Source organism: Passer montanus, unplaced genomic scaffold (genome assembly GCF_014805655.1).
Source record: "Passer montanus isolate IOZ18808 unplaced genomic scaffold, ASM1480565v1 scaffold85, whole genome shotgun sequence".
Classification (NCBI taxonomy): domain Eukaryota; kingdom Metazoa; phylum Chordata; class Aves; order Passeriformes; family Passeridae; genus Passer; species Passer montanus.
The window spans coordinates 453,881-478,910 of NW_024373812.1; the positions used below are offsets into that span (position 1 = coordinate 453,881).

The 25,030-nt window shown below is 41.1% G+C and overlaps 1 protein-coding gene across 4 annotated transcripts in view; it reads right to left on the minus strand.

The window, feature by feature from the left end:
- Window positions 1–3,448: 3,448 nt before the first annotated feature.
- The window catches only part of KIAA1958 (KIAA1958 ortholog), a 73,346-nt gene continuing 51,764 nt past the window's right edge, over window positions 3,449–25,030 (minus strand). For 3 of the 4 annotated variants that reach the window (XM_039733229.1, XM_039733228.1, XM_039733227.1), the window contains one exon: window positions 6,797–9,602. In XM_039733229.1, coding sequence (XP_039589163.1) covers window positions 8,557–9,602 — 1,046 coding nt within the window. In that variant the 3' untranslated portion in view covers window positions 6,797–8,556. Of the gene's footprint in view, window positions 9,603–25,030 lie in introns of all 4 variants that reach the window. The other variant, XR_005630307.1, reaches the window with a different exon arrangement.

Sequence of the window (25,030 nt, forward strand, 5' to 3'; positions counted from 1 at the left end):
TTCTATGCATTGCCAACTACCATTAACCAATTGAGAGAGAAAACAGAGGAAATAAATTAATTTCTTGAGACAGAGATCCATCAGTTCATATAACAAGAAAATTTTGTGGCAAACTCATATTTTCCCATGTAAGTTTAGTAATTAAAGCTTTAGATATCACTGCTTCAAATATGTTCCACTTGAGAGGATAGTATCAAAGTTTTCAACAAACTCAGAGAACTCTCTGGGCTGTGGGGCTTCACAGCTTTGAAGTATTTTGCCACTGAAAATGCCTCTCTGCTGCTTCCAGGAAGAGTCAAGGTGCTGTAGAACAATGGCAACAGGGCTTTGCAGGGTGACAGCCACAGTGCAGTGTGGAGGAACAGGCTGGGAACTGGTTTGCAGGAGTGCAGCTGGAAGCAGTGCAACCATGCAACTCACCGGGGGCTCAGAGAATGCAGACGTGTTCTCAGAAGGGCCACTCCTTCACCGGCTGTATTTGTGCTCCTGTGAAAGATGTGAAGCACTGATGTCCCTGGGGGCCCTTAGCTTTCCAAAACCCTTGAAGAGATCAAGCACAGCTCATGTGTTTTTCACATGTTGTCCTTTGGAAAGTATCATCATTTAATTGTGCTGACGGCTTTCTCTCTTCTTGGCTTGCAGATGCTCAGCTGATAGGGGTGTCCTTGAAAAGCTGCCCTTGGGCTCTCTGTTTTTGGAGAATCGTGCTGCAACCTTCATGTTGGCTCTGCACAGAGCATACAGACAGCTGGAAGACACCAGCTATTATGGTCCACAACCACCAAGACACGGCTCAGAGCATGGGGACCATCAACAGAAAGCGTAGTACTGAGCTTCTGGCTAGGAATTTAGCCATACTTTACAATGGATGGTCTCCTCTCTCCACTGTCCCTCAGCACTGAGTGTAGATTCAGCACACACAGGAAAGCAGAGAAATAAGAGAAAATACATCCTGCACCTTAAGAACAAGGACAGCAGAGAAGCCATCTCTCCATGGTTTAGCAAAGAACCTTCATTAAAAAGAGCAAACCCATTTCCCGGCATGTTTCATAGTGAGAAGTCCTTCTCTACACTAACCCAGAGGGATGAACTGGTTCATTTCAGGCAAATAAAATGACAATTCTGCATCCTGTAAGTTCTCCTTTTTTCATGCTGCTTCTGGAAGTTCAGGGAGCTGGATGGGTCTCAATGCCTGTTGTTCATACCTTGAGCTGAACTCCTCTCCATGATAGAGGGAGTCCAAAAGTTGCATACTGTTGAGGACCAGTCATCTCAGTCATATTTCCAAGTCCATAATGTCAGTGGAGGGCTACACAGCACACAGACTTGGGCCTGGTCCTCCACACAGGCGTAAATTTAATCTCATTTCATGACTTGAAAGCCTCTCACAAAAAACAGAAGAGGGAAGGAGAGTGCTTCCAGCATGTGAGATGTGAGCCTCCAGAGTGCTCACACACAGTATCCCATAACCCCACATATCCCATGCGAGGTGGTCTGCCCTGAGCACATTATCCCCAAAGTACAAGGTCACTTGATGGGCAGGGCTCCCAGCCAAGACCAGCCCTGCACAAAGTGGTCCCCCTGCCCCATGGTGCAGACACCAGGAAGGAGGAATATTTGAAGATCAGGAATTGTGAGAGGAGTGGAGCTGTTGGGGTTGGGGAAGATCAGTCAATCACAGTAATTTGCAGCTGTCAGATGGAATGATCAGCTCATGCACTACATGTGCTAGTCAGGTCAGTCAATTCACTTATGGGATGTACACAGACATGATGACAAGAAAGGGTAACATATGAGCTGAACAGGAAGAAACCTAGTGCAACAGGAATCTCAGTTTCCTTTAAGGCTGTCTCAGTCCTTAGGGCAGCCTGGTCTCTAGAGTGACACAGCACCTGCTCTTTCTGATCCCCATCTTACCACCCCACATCACTTGCGCAAACAGCAGAACAAGATTTGGTCACAAACATCTAAGACACAAACACACAACAGTACAACATTGCTTGACTGTCATTCTCTACAGAGCTTTCTAAGAGGGTAACAATGTTGTAGAGACTGAGTATCAGTCCATAGCAACTTCTAAAAAGAGCTTGAAAATGTTGATACTCTTCATAAAGGAGAATGTGCAGGGACACAGATTCTATTGTTAGATTATACTCTATGTCAGTAGCCCCGATGCTGCTATCATAGAATTATTGCATTATGCAAGTGAACAAGGTATGTGCTGTTATTTTAGATATCCCTTGGAATTTAGTTTACAATGTAGCTCATGATAGTATTTCATTCTCCTGCACTTAAAAACATATTTTGTTGCATAAATACATTTTTGAAAATAAAACAGGCAGTTTGTGACACCCAGGCATCACAGACTTCAGTTTCAACTAACTGCATGAAGACATAACATTGTGCAAAACCACAACATCATAAATACATGCATGGATGACTAAAAAATCAGAGCTGACACCATCCAAAGTGTCCACAGCTCTGCCCATCTACATGTGCAATCATGTGAACAGATCCAAATGCATGTATTGTGCACAGTTGCATCCAGATCAGTCCAGTGACATCCACATATAATCCCCATGTTAGACGCTTATTGTGGTGTCCTAAGAAGGCCACGTGGGAAAGTCAGCACTAACATTAGTGCAGACCCCTTTGCACTGTGTAGGCCTGTGCTTTGGCACTCAGCCTCTTATCTTAAGTTCAAGGCCAAATTTTGCTCTTGATAGCACTGAGCAAATCTCCCAAAAGCCAGTAGATAATTCTGAAGGCATCTAATACATCTACAAATGACCCGAAGGGTCTGAATCTGCATTATCCTTTTGATGGGTTTCTAATGAGATGCAGAAGCTGAGCCAGGTTAATGACTCTGTGATGCTGGTAGATGAACACCATTCTCTGTCTCTCCAACGGGGTCTGCACCTCAATTTTTCAGCAGATTCAGCTCAGTACAGAATTACAGAAAATTATCTGACTTCCCACTTTTTTTTTGCTGTATTTTCTGCTGGGGAGCTGCATTGAAATCTCTCAGTGACAAGGTCTAACACCAAGTTGAAGAAATGTGAGTGGCAGGAAAAAAAGGAAGGAAAAAGAAAGGAGAAAAGCAAGCCCCATTTTAGAGCCAGCTATCCTCATCTTAAGGAAATCACAGCCTCACTATGGGGCAAAAGCTCAGCTTTTACATCGGAGTATGATGTAGTCTGAAGTGCAGCCACCCACCTGCAGTGCCTCACTGTAGCCACTGCACCCAACAACCATAACACAGCCTGTGCTGGACAGGAGCAGGAGAGTGTTTTGCCAGCTGTCCTTGAGTTCATGGTAAAAGGTGTTCAGTAACAAGAGACAAGGCTGGAGACCACAGTTCTTCATGTAGGCAGAGGGATAGGATGGTAAGTCTTGGCAGCACTAGCCCATGGCCACGCTACCAATCATTCAATGTCCCGGAAACAGACAGGCAGTTAGGGAGGAATTTAGGAAAGATAAAGTGTAGCTGACGGGACAATTCAGAAGAGGGAGAGAGAGAGAGCCCGGGGCAGAACCATAAGCAGGAATGGGGGGTACAGGAATAAACCAACTTAAACTAATGCACCCCAACACACGCTGCTGTATCTTAGCACCAGGAAAGGTGCACACCATCATTGTGAGCTCGCACCCTGCTGCCAAAGCAGGTGTGATACCCTCAGTCAAATCTGCAAATAACTGGTTGTCCTCTCTCATCAAAATTAAAGAGATTAGGATATGTACTCTCCTACGAGTATTAGACAAAACCAGGAGAGCAGCTTAAACACAAAGTCTCCCTCCTAGACAATTAATAACCTTTCACAGCCTTAATACAAATGTTAGACAAACTGTGGCCACTCAATTCCTTTAACTGTCCCCAAATAAAGACTGAATAATAGGTTGTATTAAATACCCTTCAAAACAATTAAGTTTATTTTTGTACTATGTTACTTGGGTATCATATTCTGTCCATATGTGTTTAACTTCTTCAACAAATAGTCTGAGTGGGGCTGCCCCATCAGAACTTACCAAGTCAGTCTGCCATCATTACTGCTGGAGCTACTACAGATATCACAAAGCAGAACAAAACTATTCCTATATACACAGAATCAGAGTATGGGTAAGTTTGGAAGGAGCCACAGTGTGTCATCTGTTTCAAGCCCCATGTTCAAGCAGGGTCATCCTAAAGCACGCAGCACAGGATTGTTTCTATGTAATTCTTGCATATCTCCAGTGAGGGTGAGTCTTCCTGGGCAATCTGTTCCTGTGCTTGATTAGAGAGATGCTCCATTCCCTTAATCATCTTTGTTGCCCTCTACTGGACCTGCTCCAGAGCTCCATGTCTCTTTTGTACTGAGGAGCCCAGAACTGGACACAGCATTCCAGGTGAGGCTGTACCAGGGCTGAGTAGAGGGGTGGGGTCACCTGCCTCAAACTGCTGACAATGCTCTTCATAGTGCACCCCAGGATGTCAATGGCCTTCTTGGCCACCAGGACACACTGCTGGCTCATGGAGAGCTTGTTGTCCACAGGACCCACCAGCTCCCTCTCTGCAGAGCTGCTTCCCAGCAGGTCACCCCCAGGCTGTGCTGGTGCCTGGGGTTGTTCCTCCCCAGCTGCAGGACCCTGCACTTGCCTTTGCTGAATTTCAGAAGGTTCCTCTGTGCCCATCGCTCCAGGCTGCTGAGGTCCTTCTGAAGGGCTGCTCAGCCCTCTGGGCTATTGGCCACTCCTCACAGCTTTGTGCTGCCAGGAAATTGCTGAGCAGGCCTCTGCCCCTTCACCCAAGTCATTGATGGAAAAATTAAACAAGACTGGGTCCACTATTGGTGGGAAACACCACCAGTGACAGGCCTCCAACTAGAACCTGTGCCACTGATTGTGACCCTGAGATCTGCTGTTCAGCCAGTTCTCAATCCACCTCCCTGTCCTACTGTGTCTACTCTTCCTGAGTTTGCCTATGAGAGACGGTGTTGAAAGCCTCACTGAAGTTGAGGTAGACAAGATTGCTGTTCTCCTCTCATCCTTCCACATAGCTGTTTAATTGTAAAAGGCAAATCAGGTTGGTCAAACATGATTTACTTTTAGTGTATCCATGTTGACTATCCTGATCATCTTCTCCTATGGACCGAAGTGCCCTCCAGAATGAGGCACTTCCTCACCTTTCCAGGGATTGGGGTGTAGCTTATTGGACAGTAATTTCCTGGGCTCCATTTTTTTCCTTTTGAACACTGGGGTAACATTTGCTTTCTTTGATCCACAGGCACCTCTCCAGGACCTTTCAAAGGTGATCATGAGCAGCCTCAGCTATGGTGTCCACCAAGTCTCTAAGCACTTGTGGATGCATCCCATCAGGGTCCATGGACTTGTGGAAGTCTAGGTGTTCTCCAACACCTTTCCCCCCTTGACCAAGGGAAAGTCTCCCTTCCAACATTCCTTTATCCTGGTCTCCTGGGTCAGAGATCCCTGAGGGCTGGTGCTGCTAGTGAAGACCATTGTAAAGGCAGTGTTCAGTAATTTCACCTTCTCTACATCCTCTGTTTCCAGGGTCCCTCCTTCATTTAGTAACAGGCCCATATTATCCTTCCTTTTCCTTCTGTTGTTGATGTATTTGCAGACATCATTCTTGTTGTCCTTGATGTCCTTGGCCAGATTTAATTCCAGTTGGGCCCTGGCCTCCCTCGTGATAATATTGAGGCTATCACAATAAGCACACACATTTCAATGCTTGTTCCCTAACCTGGCAAGCAAAGGTTGCTCATGTGCCCCATTAAGTGAAGGGTACCAGAGATGCTGCCTTACTGCTGCTGGACATCAGCACAAACCATCCTAATACTGTGGTAATCAACAATTTAGGCAGCATGCAGAATCAGAAAAAAGTAATGGGAAATGCTTCTTTTGACCTCTCAGCTCAAAACCCAGGAGTGCCAGTCTTCTTTCTTCTGAGATCTGTGTTAAGGCTGAATTACAGCACTGATGTGAAGCAACACTTCAAAGTGCTGCTTGCAGCACAGCACATGTACAGCCAGGGACCAGCCTCCTCAGAGCAAAGGGTGTGCTGGGCAGCGGAGGAGAGGTGGGAAACAGAGATCTGCTGCCCCACAAAGGTCAGCTGATACCCAACCCCTCACTGCAGAACAGGAAAGAAAATCTAGGGAACTATGTCAGATACTGCAATAGCTGTCACTGGGAAGTGTTACATGAGTACCAGTGGGGAGAAAGAGAAACCAGACTTCCCTAGAGGTCAGCTCCATGGCTGAGCTCTCACCTGGCAGTTTGAGAGAGATCCTTGGCACAGAATGCTCACACTCCAGCACATACTAAGCACTGCTGCGTGAGTCCTCAGTGGACAACAGTAAAGAAATCCCAGAGCAACACTGGTCTTGCTTTTTCACAATATCACATTAAAAGCACTGCTGTGAAAAGGCAAGGCAGTACAAATAGCAATCAGATGTCTGGCCTCATCTGAAAGCTGGGCAGCTGTCTTTCTGGCTTCACCTGAAATCTCTCTGGGCTTCTGTCTCCTTCACTGACAAGTCAGAAAGTCACAGACAAATTTTGCAACCACTTCAGTAGAGTCATAATTGGCCTCAAGTCCCAAAGCCAAGTTACAAAAGGAAGGCTCTACAATATGAACAACTGCTTGTGCCCACCAATCCACTGCCTACCCTGAGAGACAGCAGATCATAAATGGAAGACTGTAGAACTGGTGGCTACACTACTATGGAGTGTCAGACACAGAAGACCAGACTTTTTACCAGCCTCACTACATGTGGGAAAAAAAGAGATCACAGCCAGGTTGTGTCACCTGCATCAAGCTTCCTGGGAGGACAGATATTTATTATAGTGGAAATCTCTGCCCTTAGACTTTTCAGTGCCACATCTGCTACCTGTTTCATCCCCAAAACATACCTTCAGTAAGGCTTAAGTGAGGTGCAGACACTCTGCCATCTCCCTCTCACACAGGAACATTTCATTCTAGGAACACAGAAAAAAAAGGTTATAGGTGCTAGGTGGGTTACTTCTGTTTGTATTTGCTACCTTTCTTCCACCTCTTCTTTGGAATAAGTGATGATTAAAGTCATTGCACAGTTGCAGATCTAAAGAATTTGAAGGATATTCAGGAATGTGAAGAAATACAGACAAACAAGCACAAAGATACATAACAATTAAAAACTGCAAAACAAGAAAGCCTCTCCAAAGGCCATTTGGTCCAATACCTGGAGGAAATCAGCCAAGGTTGTCTCTTTCACTGACTTCAGCAGGCACTCGATTACCCCAGCAGACTTTTCTAAAGCCTCACCCCAGCCCTAGCACATCCTTGTGGAACTTAAACTAAGTTGATTTACTTGAAAAGTACTGTTCCTAATTTTAAGTGTCAAGAATTATAACTGTTCACTGAAATAGTGAATTTGTTAGTGTTTCTCCCATACTTGTAGTAGAACAAGTACATTACAAAGTAGACCAGTAGAACTTGCTTTATCAAGGCTATGGATTCATGTGCACATTTTTCATCATCTGCAATGGAAACAAATGATGTGTAGCTAAGTTAAATTTGTATTCCAGCACTTAAAACTATCCAGCTTTTTACCTCTCTGTAGAATTTCTTTTAAAAATTTCTGTAGAAATATCATTACACTCTCTATTGTTCTGTGTATTTCAAAGGATGGCTTGAGACGTAGTTGATGCCATTGTTCTGTACAGCTGGGGTAAGATTGCAGATTTTTCTGTACTGTTCGTTTTCCCAGAATACTGAAAGAGTGCTCTATGTCAATAGATTTTACATCACATACACACACCAATAAAATACTAACAACCTATGCTTAAAGAGGTAAAATTATGTATGACAATGGTTTTTCCATTATACCTTTGCATATTTTTGAAAACAATACATTTTAACCTAAACACCAGCAACATTTTGATCCCAGAAAATCAACATACCTAAAAGTTAAAAATGGCATTTAGCTGACTTCAGGATTTTTGTAGTGTAAATGAGCCTCAGGAAATATAATAAAAACAGACAAAATATGCTGTAAATAGTTTTGTGAACTTACATTGGTGTATTTCTTATTTCTTGGTCTTGTTGATCAAGAATAAGCTGGCAGGTAAAAAGCAGCAGCCAATGTTAAGTTTGTCTCCTCCATTGTGGGAGGTCATGTTACAATACTAAGTTGAAAAAATGCTTTAGAACAGAATTGCTACGTAAGCCTCCCTGGGGACTTATTAATGTGTGCATGTTAAAAATGGTATTTTCAGTCTATCTTGTGTTGCCTGAGAACCATTTCTATCCTTTTAAAATCTGCATTTGTATTATAACCCATAAGTACCTTTCATTTTTGCATTAACACTATAAATACTGTTAGTAATACTAAACTATTTCTGTTGACTTATTTGTAGAAAGAAAAATATATTATATGTTTATATATTCTTATAAAGTGAATTAACACTGGAGAGAGGGCTGAGAGGGGGAATAGTGTACAATCACAGCTGATGTGTATTATTGAGCACAAATTCAATGCTTGAAACAGAAAGGAAAAGAAAAACATGTTCAGTGGTCTTTCAAGCCGTGTCAGATGACGAGTCATAGGATGCTGACACTATGAAGTTGCCAGTATTAGAGTGGCTTGCCATGGACTGGGCAGCCTGTTGGCTCAAGTTATTGCAGATCAGCACCAGCTGGTTGCTCTGAGCTTCAGAGAGGGTGCTGCAGCTCTGGTAGACGCTGAAGTTGGTCTTGCGGCCAGGGATGTTCCCTTTCTCACACATTGTCTTCACCATCTTGGCAAGCTTGTTTTTCCCCAGAGCTTGGCAATTGTACCAGTGAAGTGCAGCCAAGTTGACAACGGGTTTGATGGACAGGTAAAACGGCGCATCCTCGTAGCGCATGGCCGGAGGGCGCCGCTGGGCGTACTCCTTGTAGTCCTGCACGGGGCAGGTCTGCGGGGCGTGCTGGGTGGCGTACACCCGCGAGTCCGTCCCGCCTCTCTTGCTCTTGGTACTCACATCCCCGTTGTCTGGCCCCATCCACTCCAGGTACTCCAACCCAGTCTCTGTCACCCGCAGCCGGATGTCCCCCCACTTGAGGGTGGACCCATGGAAACCCGTGCAGTGTCCAAATGCCTTAGTGTTGTTCAGCCACACTAGGTTCAGAAGCCCTTCAGGATTGTATCTGCTCAATAAGCCTCTTTTGCGCAGGATAAGCTCATCAGCAAAGGTGAGCTTCATGGATTTGTGTGGCTTGTTTCCTTTGCCTTTACACCTCAGCTCTATCTGCTTTTGCTTTAGAGCTTCCTGGGACCTCTTGAACTCCTTATCCCTTGTAATACTGTATCCATACCTGTGCTCTTTGAGGTACCGCTCCAGTCCACACTGATAGTTGGCGAGACTGTTTGGCTCATATTCAGACCCATCCTTTTGTCTGGCGTCCACAAAGAAGGAGGCAAGATAGGCATCAAGCTCCTTGCAGGGGATGACATAGATCTCACGGGTCTCAGAGGGGTACTTGGAAATGAGGAATTCTCGGAAATTGCGGAGAGCCGTCTGCGTGCTGCGAATGGTCTTCTCATTCTGCTCCCTGCTAAGCTCTGCTGCTCTCTCATCCTGGTCTGGAAGAGGAAGAATGGGACAGAAAAAAGAAAGTAGAAGCAGTGAGTTTATGTGATGCACTTTTTCCTAAAACAAATTTCCTCAAAAAGGAAAGAACTGAAAATCAAGTTCACAAAGAGCACTGGTAAACATTTTTACATACCTGTCACATCACTGAAAAGCCAACTTCAGTTTAACAAATTACATACTATATGACACAAAACTAAGTGAGCTCCTCACAACACTGGGGCAGTTTTGTGCATTGAGATTAAAGGCAATAGGCTTTTTACAATAAATGCAAGGTGGAAGGATTTTCTGTGGATTCCAATGTTGTGTGCAAGGCCCAGACTCAGGAATAAGCCCACTCTGAATTGTTTCATTTGTGAAACCAGTTGTACTGGTTACATTTTTTTCCCCTAGGAGAAAAAAAAGGAGCTAAAGCATCATGTTTATGACAGTAATATTTATCTTTAATCAGACACATTTTTAAAGAATGAAATAAATTTAGTCAGAATGTACAGTACAAAATAAAGCAGCACATCCAAGAGAAATGACAGGTAAAATTACTACAGAGCAATTTACAACTTACAGATGTATAAGAATAAAGAAAACATAGTCAATATTTTCATATCAGAAAACATGGAAAAAAACCATGATAATACAGCCTCTCTATGTCATCAAACTCTACCTTGACAGAACAAATAGAATTGTCTTTTCATTTTGCAGAAAAATCAAATTCTAGAAAAAAAAAATTATATTTAACAGGCTATCCTCATAGAGCCTTACAATCAATGACATATCAAAACACAATATTCAAATGCAAGCACTACGATAGCTGTTACTGACAGCTGATTTTCTGGCCAATCATAAGAGAAGCATAAAAAGGAAAAGCTTTATAAGCTATGTGTGTTTTTAAGGACTGTTTTCTTGGCATGTGCAAACTATCTGTTTGAACAAGAATGCAGCTTAAAGCATACAGGTGTAACTGTCATTCTGAATGTGATGAATCTTAATGGTTTCAGAAAATTAAAAACAAATGCAAAGAAGGAAAAACTCAACTATTTAAATATTTTCTGGAATTTTATGTGGTACACTTTTGTATCTCTTCCACTTAATAAACAGAAGAGGGGGAAAAAAACCCCAAGATCTTTTCTATTTGGTCTCATTGCAAAACCTGCCACTCTTTCAGCAGTGCCATAGCAACCCTCTCCAGGTGTCTCCCACCCAAGATACACACACAATGTGATATGAGACCAGGTGAAGTTCCCATTGCCTCTCTGCCAATCAGGTCAAGCTTATGTCAGACTGTGTAGCACACCCATGGCTTTGCACCAGTTTTCAGACACTTGCTTCTCTCTTCCCTGCAAGCCTGTTAGCAGGGGAGAGGGCAGCAGGGGAAGGAAGGCAGTCTCTCCTTCTCCACCCCACTTGCAGTGTTCCATGTGGTGCAGAAACACTGGTGCAGAGCTGGGCAGCTCCTCCTTCCACCAATCTACAGAGTGACTCTCAAGAAAGTTCATCCCATCACCTCCATACCATATCTGCAGACAGAGGCACAGGGAATGACTTGCCCAAGGACTTCCCAGCAGAACAGAAGCAGGACTGCGCTTATAGCCCTTATGACCAGGTCCTGTGTCTTCAGAGAAAGGCATCCTGCATCCACACCACTCACCCATTGAGCAGGTTTCTCAAATCCTCTGCAAAGCACAGAGAAGTGGGCATCTGCAACTGAGGCCTTGGGGGCTCCTGCAGGCAAGAAAAAATGCTGCCACAAAGGACTGAGGTTTGTTTGAACTGTGCTCCAGGGGAGCAAGAAAGGTCAGCTGCCTGATTCATAGACTCATTTTAATACTGATGTCAGTATCAAAGAGCTCCTCGAAAACTGCAGTGAAGCCTCATGCTCTAGGCAATGTACATAATAGGTCCTTTTAGTGTAGATGCAGGCTGGAAAAAAAGAGACAGCCCTGTTCAAAGCTCCAAAGCAAACATTTACTCTGGTATTTTGTTCACTGCACCTACCACCACTTGTTATAGAACTGTGTAAGTAATCATTGCTTTGACTGACAGCCCACATCCTAAGTTCTGTTTCAATATAAACAGCACATATAATGGCTCAGTTTTATAAATGTCATCAATCACTTCTTCTTAGAGGATAGCCTGTCACAACACAGCAGTGACACCCAGTCAGTCATTTATGTTACAGCATCTTTCCTTAATCTGCAAAGGAAATTTCCCTATCTGCAGCTAACAGTTATAAAACCCACGCTGAATTAAAGATTCCCCCAACTTGCATTATGAAAACAGTACCCCAGAAACACTGTGTTCTTGCATTGGTTTGTTGTGTGCTACTTCACAAGGCAGGTGGGAAACACTAAAAAAGAATGGGTCAGGTTTTCCTGCAGCCACATCAGGAGAGCTACCTCTACTTTGGCTATGAATCCAGGCTGAAGTAGTAGTAATGGATTATTCTCTTCATATGAGACCACTCAAATATTGACGGTGTATCATGTAGCATGGCATAAATTCAGGAAGTTTCCCATGTAACCGTTCCCAGATGTTTGATTTGTCCCACTTTGCTGATCTTGCTGAATAGAGACCAAAACTCTTTTTAATGTTCTGTGGAGCTGGTAGAAAGTACTGGAAACACTGGTGGGAATCTACATTAGTTCCTTGACTACTGCAAAATAAGCCTATTTGCTCTTGAACCTCCACTACTCAGTGTATCATCAACTCTTCAGTATCCATGGGTTCCAACTGGGTAAAAGCACAGAAAAAAAAGCCACCAAGTGCTCCTAGAAAACACTTCTATATCAGAACATCCCCATGCTGCAAAGTGATGTGGGATAGAAGAATGGGGAGGTGTTACATATGCTTTCACCTTTCTTATAGTCTTCTGTATGTCTCTGTTGTTAGACTTGAGTAATACAAATATTATTGTGTTACAGTCTAATTTCTCTCAGCTGGTTGGTCAGAATCATCAACCAAGAATTATTGTCATCATTGATCTATAAAGCCAAGCTACCCTTAGTGTCTTTTCCTTGTCATAATGCAGTCTTTGGAACCAGTAGTGCTGTTAGTCCTGTTTTACAGATTACAAGCAGAAGCATAAAAAATGAATTGGAGATACATTTCCTGAGGTCCTGCCCCCTCAGCTACATCACTGCACAAAGGACCTGGCTATAGGTCTTGTGTTTCTTATCATATCCCACACCACAATTTCATTTCCAAGAAAACCAGAGTGTGGCAGAAAAAGACAGTAAAACCCACCTTACTGGGGGGTCCAAGGTAAACTCCCCACTATGAGTTTGAAAAGGTGATGAGTACTTAAGATGTTCTAGTTCAAGTGAAGTGAAAGAGATAAAGTGACCAGGCAGAGATTAAACAGACAACCTAGTGGGAGCGGATGTCCCAGGCTAGCCCATGACCATCAGATGATCTCTCCCACAGAGGAACAGCTGTTTTCTGATCTTTTCATAATCTGATTTTAACACAGCCAAGACCTAATATTATCAGCATAGTTATCAAATTCAGACTTGTTTAATTTCAGCTCACACACATACACACACTTGGACTCCCTGAAAAGGACGTAACCTCTGTAATTACATATGGCAGGAGGAAAGGCACTTGCTTTCATGACAGACAGATACAGATTGTTAATGTTCAGAGGGCATTTGCACATCAGTGGGAGTCACAAACCTGAGTTATTATTGCAAAAAGTCTTAAACTCTGCATATGGTAAGCAGTGAGATCTCACAGATGTACGCTAAAAGTAAGGTGGGTTTTCTTGGTGGTAATCACATCACCAACTGAAGTCTTCTCTGCCAAATTTTTGTCCTGCCTAAGAAAGTGCCTCTGCACCAGGCCTGCTTCCACCAATATGCTTTCATTCAAGTGAAAAAGTGTAGTTAACCACACACAAAGCTCCACATATCTCTATTCCAGAGCAAAGTGCCCTCTCTCCATTCCCTAGCACTTGTAGGTTGGCTCTTGCCCCTGTTTTGCAGTTACTGAAAAGTAGTGATATCCAGCCCTTTGGGCCGTGGCAATATGTAGCCCACTAAAACCGTTCAAGTAAACCACAGACTGCTCCTATCTTTTTCCCCTGTCCCATCTTGTTTTAAGAAGGTATCTATAGGCAAACAACACTCTCAAATCTACAGTCCCAGTGAGCAGAGGTCACGCTATTGTACGATGGAGTTATGGTCAAGTCACAATGGGGAACAGCTGCATGAGCCTCTGACAAATGTGGCCCCCTGGAAGCCGCACTACTGGTGCCCTGTCAGAACCAGCTGAATGCCACTGTCATACCATGGCATCCCGGAATATCAGTACTTGTTCTTCATGCCAAACTTAGATAGCTGACAGCTGGTTTTCACAATATCGCAAGAATAAACCAGTGAATACCATTCTCATGTCTTGCTGCCAAAAATGAGGGTGAGGGTAAAAGCAGAATGTGTCCACAGGAGAAGTGCCTCTAAACATTTGCAGAAACTTCCTGAGATTAAGTAGAAGAAATTGCTTCTGTATTTCTTCTTGAATTTCTGCCATACCCCTCTGCCCTACCATCAAACAATTTTTAACTGTTAAAAATTCTTTTTAACAGTTAAAGTTCCCTATTCCCACTATATTAAGTTAAACTCTATTTTAACATTTAAAATGTTAAGCTCTATTTTAACATTTTCAGAAAAGCCTTTCATTAGCATGTAAAATCTGTGGTATAGGAGAATTAATTTATATCCACTTATGAAAGAAACTGCTTTTGGCAAAAAAAATTATACTTCTATTCAGTTAACCTGCTCCAATGAAATTGTCTGCAAAATGTTTTATGATTCTAAAATTATAAAGCTTTAGATTATATCAAAGGAAAAAGGACATAGACTGCAAACAAATGAGTATGGGAATATTTATTCATTGGTATCTCCATGAAGTAAAGTCACTAAAATAAAGTTTAGTCACCTGTACATTTTTTGCAAGTTATAGAATGTCCTGATAATGAATGCTCGCTCAGACACTAGAACTGATTTCCAGTTTGTGCTCTCTTTCACTACTTTCTCACAACAGCTTCAAAAGATTTGAGACATAGTTTGACTGCTGGCAAAGCCAACAACAAAATACAGATCAATATTAATGGGACTTCTGCACAATCCTTAGAAGTCAGAAAACCTGTAGCTATGACAAGGGATTAAGAAGTTATGTTCTCCTATGACTGACCGTCTCACCAATTCAGGGCTTTTGCAGTGGACAGAGCAGTTGCTAATGAAAAGTGCAAAACAGCAGCACCCTGGGAACTGCAATTTTTACAAAGCTACCTCCCTTTTCCACCTGATGCATGTGACATCTGACTCATTCCAGCACAAAGGTTCTAAAAATGCATTTTCTAAATAAAAAGTGTTCCTATTGGTTCACTTCATTAATTTTGGTTTCATCATGGTAGTGGAAAAGAGAACTGCTGCATTCCAGTTTTACCTTGCATTTCCCTTTTTCCACTGAAAAATTTCAGTGGTACTTCTGTGGTGTGGGGCTACAGAGTTTCCTGTCTCCTTTTGAAGCTGTTCTGAGATGCACTGGCATGAACTGCTGCAATGCAAAATGGGATGTATTTCCTCTGTACAGATTCAACCTTTATTTGATAGGAAGATGTAAACCAACTCCAGCTCTCCCAGGCTTGCCCAACAATGCAACACTGCACAGCAGGATGCTACAGCTTGGACACAACATGGAGAACAGTAGAAACAGAAAATATTTTGAGAAACCCATATATCTGGTGCTTAGGTGATGTACAAGCAAAATATACTCAGCTGGCAGCTGGAGTGAAATCTGCCGTTTTATCTGGCCCATTCCAAGCCACTCACCAGGCCTGTAACTAACCCTGCAACCATCTCCAGGTCTACCTGCCATGTCTCATCCCACTCTTATTTCCATACCTAATATCCTTACAGGAGGTATATAGAAATAAATTATTTGGACCTTTATATAATTGACATTTAGGCACTCAGACCTTCATAGAGGTGGAAGATATAAAAGCCACACTTAGAATCTTCAATACTACAAACCCAAAACCATTAGAAAACTTTTAAAAAATGTGAAACTCCATTCCTTCCAAAATAAATGACTAAAATTCCTTCAACAATATTCAGATAAGATTCTGTCTAAGATGTAACTTCTACTCTTTCAGAGCTCTGGTTTAACAAACCAGGTAGTTTGGTGAAATTGGAATGCTTCTGGAGTTGGTAAGTGGAAAAACTTTACCTATAATGTGAAGCTACTGTCAGATGTATGTTGAGCATGCATCTTTGTATTCAGCCATATAATAGCCTAATAATTTCCAAACAGTTAATGGCTAACACCATTAGAAAACTCCAGGTACTGGCTTCAGTTTAAAGACAAAGAAATTAGACACTTTTTGACAATTATTTTCTTCAGATTAAATATTTAACTCTGGAAAACAGGTTTGGTTTTTTGGGGGTTTTTTTGGGTTTTTTGGGGTTTTTTGGTTTTTGGGGTTTTGTTTGTTTGTTTGTTTATTTTTGGGGGTTTTTTGTTGGTGGTGGTGGTGGTGGGTTTTTTTGTTGTTTTGTTTGTTTGTTTGTTTGTTTACCCAGGACTTCTCAGCAACATAAAGAAAAATTTCCCCTTCAAAGTATGTTGGTTACTTAATGCTTTGTGGCAGAAGCAAGTAAAGATATGATGGTAATGCTCTACCACTACCCTGAGAACTGGAAGTTGGGTGATGCTCAGCAGAAGGGATGCACTCATTTTCAAAGAGGACCTGGCTCAGCATGACTCTGGAAAGTGTTGCATACGTATACTCAGCAGAGTATCAGTTTTTCTCCCACGTAAGTTCCCAATTCCACAAAGCATATTTTAAGTGTGTTCTGGATTGGTGTCCCTATACTTAAGTATCCACTTATGTAGAAATCAACTGGACTAAGTCATTATCTGTATAGAAGGTGGAACTGAATAATATTTCTATATATACAGTGACTTGATTCAAAAGCTGAAAAGAGGAAAGAAAGCATTAAGAAAAAAACAAAAATGAGGAGATTAAAACCATAAAGATCTGAGACACACTTCCTTTATTGAATTAAGTTTATAGTTTGAAAATTATACCGTTCTCATGGCAAAAGATCAATTTCTGGCATAACAAAACCAAGAATCTACATTTTTGTAAAGTTTTCCATCATTCTGTCGTGCTCTTACAGAAAAATCCAGATTTGTAGAAGTGTAAGCAGAGTGCTAAAAGCAGCGACTTTTTAGCCAGAAATTTAACTACTGGGTTGTTTTCCACAAAATCAGAGGTTTAAATTTATATAGCACTCTGGAATATTTGGCACACTGGAATTTTATGCCTCTCTGCAGCTGAGAGCCCTGTGGAAGAAGAATGAGAAACAGGGCCCTTTCACTTTCGCCTTCTCTAAGAAGAATTTTAATGTAAAACATGCAAAACATGCCACCTCATTTCACCAGAGGCTTAGCATGTTCTCAGCTACAGTGTACCACCAGTTTTAATGTCATCACATTTAAGAAAAACCTTCAATAAGCATAGCTGAAAAAGCAATGCAAGAGGTCTGGAAGGAATAAGCCAGGGCTATAAAGTTTGCCTGCTTTTGGTTCACTCTAGGCAGCAGCTAAGAAGCAGAATTGGGAAATATGGGAGAGAAATAAAGATGAGGGGGAGAGAAGAGAGAGTAAGAACAAAGGATATGAAAAAAACATAACACCAAAGAGAGAGATTAAAACCAGATGAGAATCCTCATCATCTGAAATCTAATTTACATCAGTGTTTCAAAATGAGTCAGTCTAACTGGGGCAGCAAGCAGAAAAACAAAGAAACGGAGAATGTAATAAATATTTTATTACATTAATCATAATAAGCTGCACTTTAAGTCTTGGCCAAAGCATATTCTTAAATCAAGCTGAGAATGTGAGCAGTTTCAGACTTAAGAGCATGAGGCCCACATGACTGTAATTAACATAATAAATCATACTGTGAAACTCTACACAGGCTGACAGCACTTGGTTGATATATTGCTTATTAAAGACTGCAGACATTTTTCCTCTATTTTATTAAAGTGCCATTGGTAATGAATAAAAAAGTACCCCTTTCTATTCTGTCTGAACTATCTAGTAGTTCAGCCAGAGGAAGAGGAAATGTGTTGGCAGGTCATGGCATTTACTTCAGGTAATACAGATTGCAGCACATGCACCCCAAAGAACTGCATTTCAATATTTTTTCTCTTACCATCTTTAATTTAGTAAAGTACTCCAACTGCCTTGTTAGAGATCTTGATGTATCATTTCTGAAATTCTCTGTTGGTGATTTTGCCCAGTCAGACCAATTTGTTTTTACCTTTCACTGTATCTTATCCAGTAGGAGTGAAGCAAGATACAAAGGGCATGAATTCTATGAAGAGCTCACAATTTACAAACCTGCATTAGGGATTTCCATGCACACTTTGTACACGCATATTTCTTTTTTCTTCACTGGCTCAGAAAGCAGTATTTGAGGAGCAGCTCTTCACGCAGCTCTCCAGAGAGAATGAAGTCTAACACTTCAAGTGAAACGGCTTATAAGGTAGATTTTTAGCCTGCTTTTCTGTTTTGCGCTGAATTCTCTCCTCCTCACACTCTAGAAAAAATGACAGCTGGGCTTTATTTTAACTTTTACAAACACAACTCTCATCACATTAAAAGGATGGAAATTTAAAATTTAAAGGTCCTACAAGACTGGGGAAGACTCAAAGCTGGGCAGAGGGCTGAGATATGAATACACCCCTGCTTTCAGGACAGCCATCAAGCATTAGATACTGTGATCAGCAGCTGCTCATACACCCTGGCTGACCAAAGACCACTTTATTCCAGACTAGCCATGGCATGCCCAGGCATTTGCCAAGACAAAGGCTCCCAGGAGGTGCAGGAGCAGCTGGAAATTTTGCACAGTGAGGAGACAAACCTGCAAGAGAAGCACATTCATCAATAGCCGGACTGTTGTTCATGGCACAATTAATTTCTTTCTGTCCTCAAATACATGTTTAAACCTCATTTATCATAGTTTGACTGAGTAAATATTTATTCGCATTTTGCAGCTCTACTTGAGTAAAGTCTCCTTAAGTAAAATGAGGAGTTTCAGATATTTTCTAGCTATGTACACACTCAGGAGGGTATACACAGATTACATACCTCTCTGCTGCTCAGAATATTGTTATTATTTCTCTTCTGTATTTACACTGTCAAAATTTTCCTGTCAGGATTGTTATTTCCATAAAAATAATTTGTTCTTCTATATAGGATATGAACAATCAGTTCCCCTGCTACTGAATGAGTTCATACCAAAACTGACATGAACCAATTAATATAAGAGGTGACATGGGGCATAGTTTAATGGATAAAATTGTGGATGTGTTATACTGGCTATTTTAATATACACCAGCACAATAAACAGTCTGATGTATTTAACAATTTTGTAAGTGAATGGTAATGGGACAACTTATTGTCAAGCTGTAAGTTTTCTGGAGGGGAGAGAAACAGAGGCATAAAGCCAATTCTTTATATATAGAGAGGAAAAATAAAATGTAAATCTGTTAGCATAAAACCAAAATGTCTGTCAGCATATAGGCATGAATACTGTTTTGTAATGCTAGGAATAGTGTTCCTGTCCATTATTTTGTTTCCTTGGATTTATAGTCATAAGAGAAATTAAGTCCCAAACAAATGGCAACTCTCCATCTGCCAAGAGCAAAGGACAGAAAGAAACTCCATAATCTGGCACCTCAACTGAAGGACAGAGTCTGTTTCAATCAGGAGAGTGCTCCAAGTTGTGGACAAAATGAAATTGCTCCCATACAAAATCATCAGTGCTTCTCTGGCACATTCATACTGCTATGCTTGACCTGTCACTGTTGGAATGCAGAGATTAGGCACATACCCAGTGAAAAGAGAAATGAATGTAAACATAAAATCAAAACAACTGTCAACGTTCAGAGATGAACATCCTTATTTTTCACAGGCTTGATCTTTGGGTACAGGTTTCCTAATTGAAATAATATAGCACTAATAATTCAGCTGTTGCACTGAGGTGATGTGACCTGGGGTAGAATAGCTCAGAATACATTTTTTCCTTCTCTGAACAAAACAGAAGATCAGCTTTTTTCTTTCATTTTTTCCTTCCCAAGTACAAAGCAGAAAGCACTTGATTAAATATTATTAATCTATCATTGTATGGTTTCAAGTGATGTTTCCATCATGAAGACCTATGAAGTCAATGAAAAGCCTCAACAGAGCACAGTGGCACTGTGATAGTCACCTTCAGTTTAGTTAACAGGAATACATGCAGAATTTCTCTGTGTGTATGTGCATTTACTGTTCATTTAGAGTTAAAGGGATTATCAGGTGTATATTAGAAGCAAGATGCAGCCAATTCACTTAATGATCAAGTATAATTAATCAGAATTTTAATAACACAAAGTTTTAATCAGACACAGCAGGGTCCTCAACAGCACTTTTAAAATACATGTATACAGGAAGGCCTGCCCCCACTGCCACAATGGGCATGATTCATTGGGAACCATGATCTGGGAATTGCTGTGTCTAGCACAACATTTGTGTGATCAGCAGCATGCTTTCATTTTTAAAGGGCAGCATTGCTGGGCTCCAGACAAAAGTAGACTTATTTGGGAAATGAAAACGCAGCTTTGCCACACTGTTCCACAGAGGCCACCAGCTACATTCAAGCTGTTCAAAACAACCAGTGCTGAAAGCAGCTTTCCTGTGACCATTCTGTGGAGTGCCCCAGCAAGAACAAGTCACCAGGGAAAGCAGCCGTTCCACTTTCTCTCTCTTGAGGCTTTGATTTAATAGCCTGTTTCAACACTTCCTGGAATGAGCATATGCTTCATTTAAGCATACTTTATCAGAGAAAGACAGATTTCATCATGTTTCACTATTTCCAGGATCTGAATGTTTTAGTAAGCACTGCTCTGTGCTGTGCCAGCCATGATAAAATACCTAAAATATCATCTTGCTTCTGTTTTCTTTTCTGGAAATATTCAAACAAGGATTTCTGTATTCCAAATTTTTCTCTTGCTTAGAGAGATAGAAAATGCACTCAGATCTGTTTCATGCTCAAGCAGATTCTAGGTTCACTGCAAGCACCAAAAAACAGATGACATGACAGAAGAAGACTCACTAAGAGGGATATGATTTAGGTATGAAGAAAATGGGAGAAATGAGTAGTCACTGCACGCTGGCTTCACAGAATAGCTTATGCATATTCCCATCACTGAGACAGTGAAAACAGCTTTCCCCAAGGTCTACCGCTATTAAAACCTTAGATCTTGAATACAAATGTGAAGTAGTCCTTCTGTAGGTATAGAGTCATTGAATCATAAAATCGTTAAGGATTCTATGGAAAGGTCTTGGAAAAGACCTTTACGATATCAAGACCATCCCCCCACCTAGTACAATCACCATGTTCACTACTAAACCATGTCTTCAAGCACCATATCTACACAGTTTTTGAATAGTTTCACAGGGATGATGACTCTACCACTTCCCTGGGGAGCCTATTCCAATGCTTTACAGCCCCTTAGATGATGAAATTTTCCCTAATATTCTACCATAACCACTCCTTGTGCAGCTTGAGGCCATTTCCTCTCATCGTGTCATGTCACTTGCCTGGAAGAAGAGCCCACCACCTACCTGGCTGCCCAAGCTAAACAACACCAATTCCTTTAGCTGCTCCTCATGAGACTTGTGTTCCAGATCCTTTCCCAGATTTGTTGCCTTTATCTGGACATGTTCCAGCACCTCAATGTCTTTCTTGGAATGCAGAGCCCAAAACTGACTGCAGGATTTGAGGTGTGGTCTCACCACTACCCAAAACAGGGGAATGATCACTTTCTAGACCTGTTCAGCCAGCTTCACACAAAGTGGAAAATCACTCTCAGAAAGTGTCCTGATCTAAACCATAAAGACCTATGTTCCCTTTTTCTGCCAGCATCCCATCTGAAGTGCAGAAGTAAAGTGACTGTCTGAAGCCTTTCCAGGGTCAACATCTCTCTTGGCTCCTGTGCTGCATCTCCTCTGCAGATCCAAATCTGACCCTTGTTTCTCTTGTCTTAAAGACTCACAAACCATAAGCTGAAAATAGCTCCAAAATGAAACAATTGCAAAGATCACACAGAGGAACTGATCTCTTATCAAAAGCACCATATTAAATAATCTATTTCCTAAAATTAGAGTTCAGTACAGATGTGTCCAATTTTTTTGTTTGTTTGTTTTTTCCCCGTATATTTTCAGGACAGCTGGAACAAGCAGAGGCATTATTTTATTCTTTTATATAACAGTATCATAAAACAGAGCACTTCACACAGAACAGTTGCCTATTTAAGACACCCTAGAGAAACACAGAACATAGTATCTCAATTATGTTGGTTTGCAAAAATGATTGTTTTCCGCTTTTCATTGTGCATTCTATTTTTTGCTTTTCTGAGTTTCATGTTAGGCTAATGGGGGACAGGGTATATTCCTAGGTCTGAAATGAACTGTGATGCTCCAGAACACAACCATTCATTGAAATGGGACTTTGTCTTCTGGTATCACACACCATCTTCCTTAATACTATTTGTGCTATGGTAGAATGGAAAATATATATTTAAATGAAGAGTCAATAATTCTCAGTGATGCAATTCCTCAATGCAGAACTCCAGTGAATATTCTCAACTGTTTATCAGCTGAATTTAGCATGCGCTACAAAATTAATCCTTAAAAAATGCTAGGGCCTGGCTGCAATAGTCCTTTTCTTTCCTTTCTAGCTGCAGGCAAATAACTTTCACAGATTGCATGGAAACAATCATTCTTTCACCTTCCTCCATTACACAGGATCAACAAGCCTATGCACCTTTTATTGCAGGAATTCAACTGAAAGCCCATCCCCAAACATCTTACATACCAATCTACTTTCAGTATGAATGGTTTCCTCCAAGAAGTGTATATATTTGAATCTATATCTCTAGTAAGAATGCTGCCAGGAGACGTCTCTTTGTGCTGCAGGTAGTTCCACTCAGAGGAGCTCCATGCTGAAAAGAGGAAACAAGCCCTGACATCAAGGAGTGCAGCATCCTAATATTTTGCATGCATACCTTTGTGATAAAGACTTAGTATTTAGGACAACCTCTATGTGACAAAGCCCATTGCTGATCATACAAGAAAGCTGACATGAGCGTTCTGTGTCTGAAAAGAATTTTCACTAAAGAAAATACATGTGAAGTCCTGAAAGGTAATTGATAATCTTTCTCAAGCACAGTGAAAATCTAAAAATCTAAAGATATTGCAATAATTGATGAGTTTTCATTTTTGTGTTCTCCTGCAAACGAACAGCTGTAGGAACAGCTGCATAAACAACTCTTGTATTAGAGTTAGAACTATGGGTTCACATCTTTTTTAAAAGTAAGTTTGTCATGCTGCACACCCAGATGATAAAAAGCAATTACACAACTACTCTGTCAAGGTTAAACTTGTCCTCTTTATGCTACTGTCCTGCTTTTATACAGAACTCCCTTGTAATATTATAAAGGTAAGTAATCATTACCTAGACTTCTAGAATAAAGATGTCTAGATAGACTTCTAGAATACAGCCCCCAGAACATTAGATTATAATTTAACAGCATTTGGATGAAGATAATTAAAGGCAGGAGTGGGCTTGCAAATCACTGCTGCAAGATCAGGTGATTAATCATGTCAATAGCTTCCTTTTTCTGATATTTAAAACTATAATGATGTAATTTTAGTCTTCTAAATAAGCAAGACCCTAGCAACTTAAAAAAAAAAAAAGTGATATTTTTTGTAATTATGTATCTCATTGCTTACTGTTTTTAGTCCATCTACCAAAACAGCAACAGATATCAATATGGGACCTAAAGAGTCTCCAGTGGACTCTGAACTCTTCAGTACAACACAAAGAGAAGAGACTGTCTCACCCTTACATATATTTAAATTTCACTTGACCACATTCAGCAGCATATGTCCCTGCAGATAGGCTTCAAGCAGTCACTTTAGCCAAAACTCATCAGTCTTTGTATGTAAACCACAAATACAGAGATCAGCAGTTATTTGAGTCTTCTTGGAAGAACGTTCTTTAAGTAAGAGTTTTGTAAATTTATTTTGATGCGATAATTTTTCTTGTGCTACTTGGCATGGTTCCACTGGGCTTGAAATAATTACAAGGATTAATTATGCCTTTCTGTATGCTTTATATACACCCCTAAAAAAAAGCATTATTTTTTCTTGTTTGCACTTCTTTGGAATGTGTGAGGCTAACACTTTTTTATAGATAAACAGTGATTTAGAAGTTAGAGCTAAATCTAGTCAAAACTGTCAGTTCATAAGGCGTGAAGAGACTCCTTTCACCTCAAAGTTTTGTAACGCTTTGATGCTCATCCAACAGCTCTTAATCCACAAATCTTATATGAGAATCTTGGTTCTCATTTAATTTTAAACTCACACCATCGCAGACATTGCAGAGAGAAGGAAGGGGGGAAAGAGAGAGGTCCTACTTCTTCTCAATACAGAGAAATACTGAAAATGTTCCACTAAGAGCTCTACATCAATATCCAACAAGCCCCAGATGCACTCCACTTTATAATGGTCATGTTCAACAGAGACTTATATGAACACCTGTAACCTACAGGGTTGTCCACACTGAGAGCAGAACAAGGGTAAACCCACATTAGTTCCCAATTGTGAAAGGCTGCAATCCTGCTTACACCTTCCCATGATGGGAGCACAGGAACAGAATAACATCTTTGCCCAAGTTACCAGACTAAGCCAACTCACCAGCACTGATCTGGACTGACACACCAGTTACAGAAAATGAAAGAATTGAGAGGATCTCAGAGCAGAGACATCAGAGCCAGGAAGTCTAAGCATTGCCCTCAGCACAGACCATCATCCATCACAGCGCACATTCAGATACTTTTGATAACCACAATGCCAGGACAGCGAGCAGCACTCTGACTATGAGAGGAGAGGTGCTTGTGGAGACTCTTTCCCTTCCAAATTCTGAAAATGCCTGTACACATAAAACAAGCAGTCAGGCGATTCAGTGATGGATGTACATGAAGGCATTGTGACGGTACACAGAGAATGTAATCTGCTACATCTCCGACAGAAGCAACAACCCCAGTGAATACATTTAGACAATTTTTTTTTTTTTTTTGCATCTCTGCTTACTACTCTGCATTCAGCACAGTTTTTCTGTAGGGGTTGGATATCTTTTTTTATCATGGGACTCTTTGTTCCTGTATTTACAGTGATGCACTAGTGTTGAATCAGAAATGTCATGCTGCACTGTATGTTAATACAAAACACATCTTCAGCCTCAGTCTTCAAGTGGAAATTCAGTATTCTTCACAAATTCTCCAGCAATTCTGTTTACAAAGTAAATCCTACA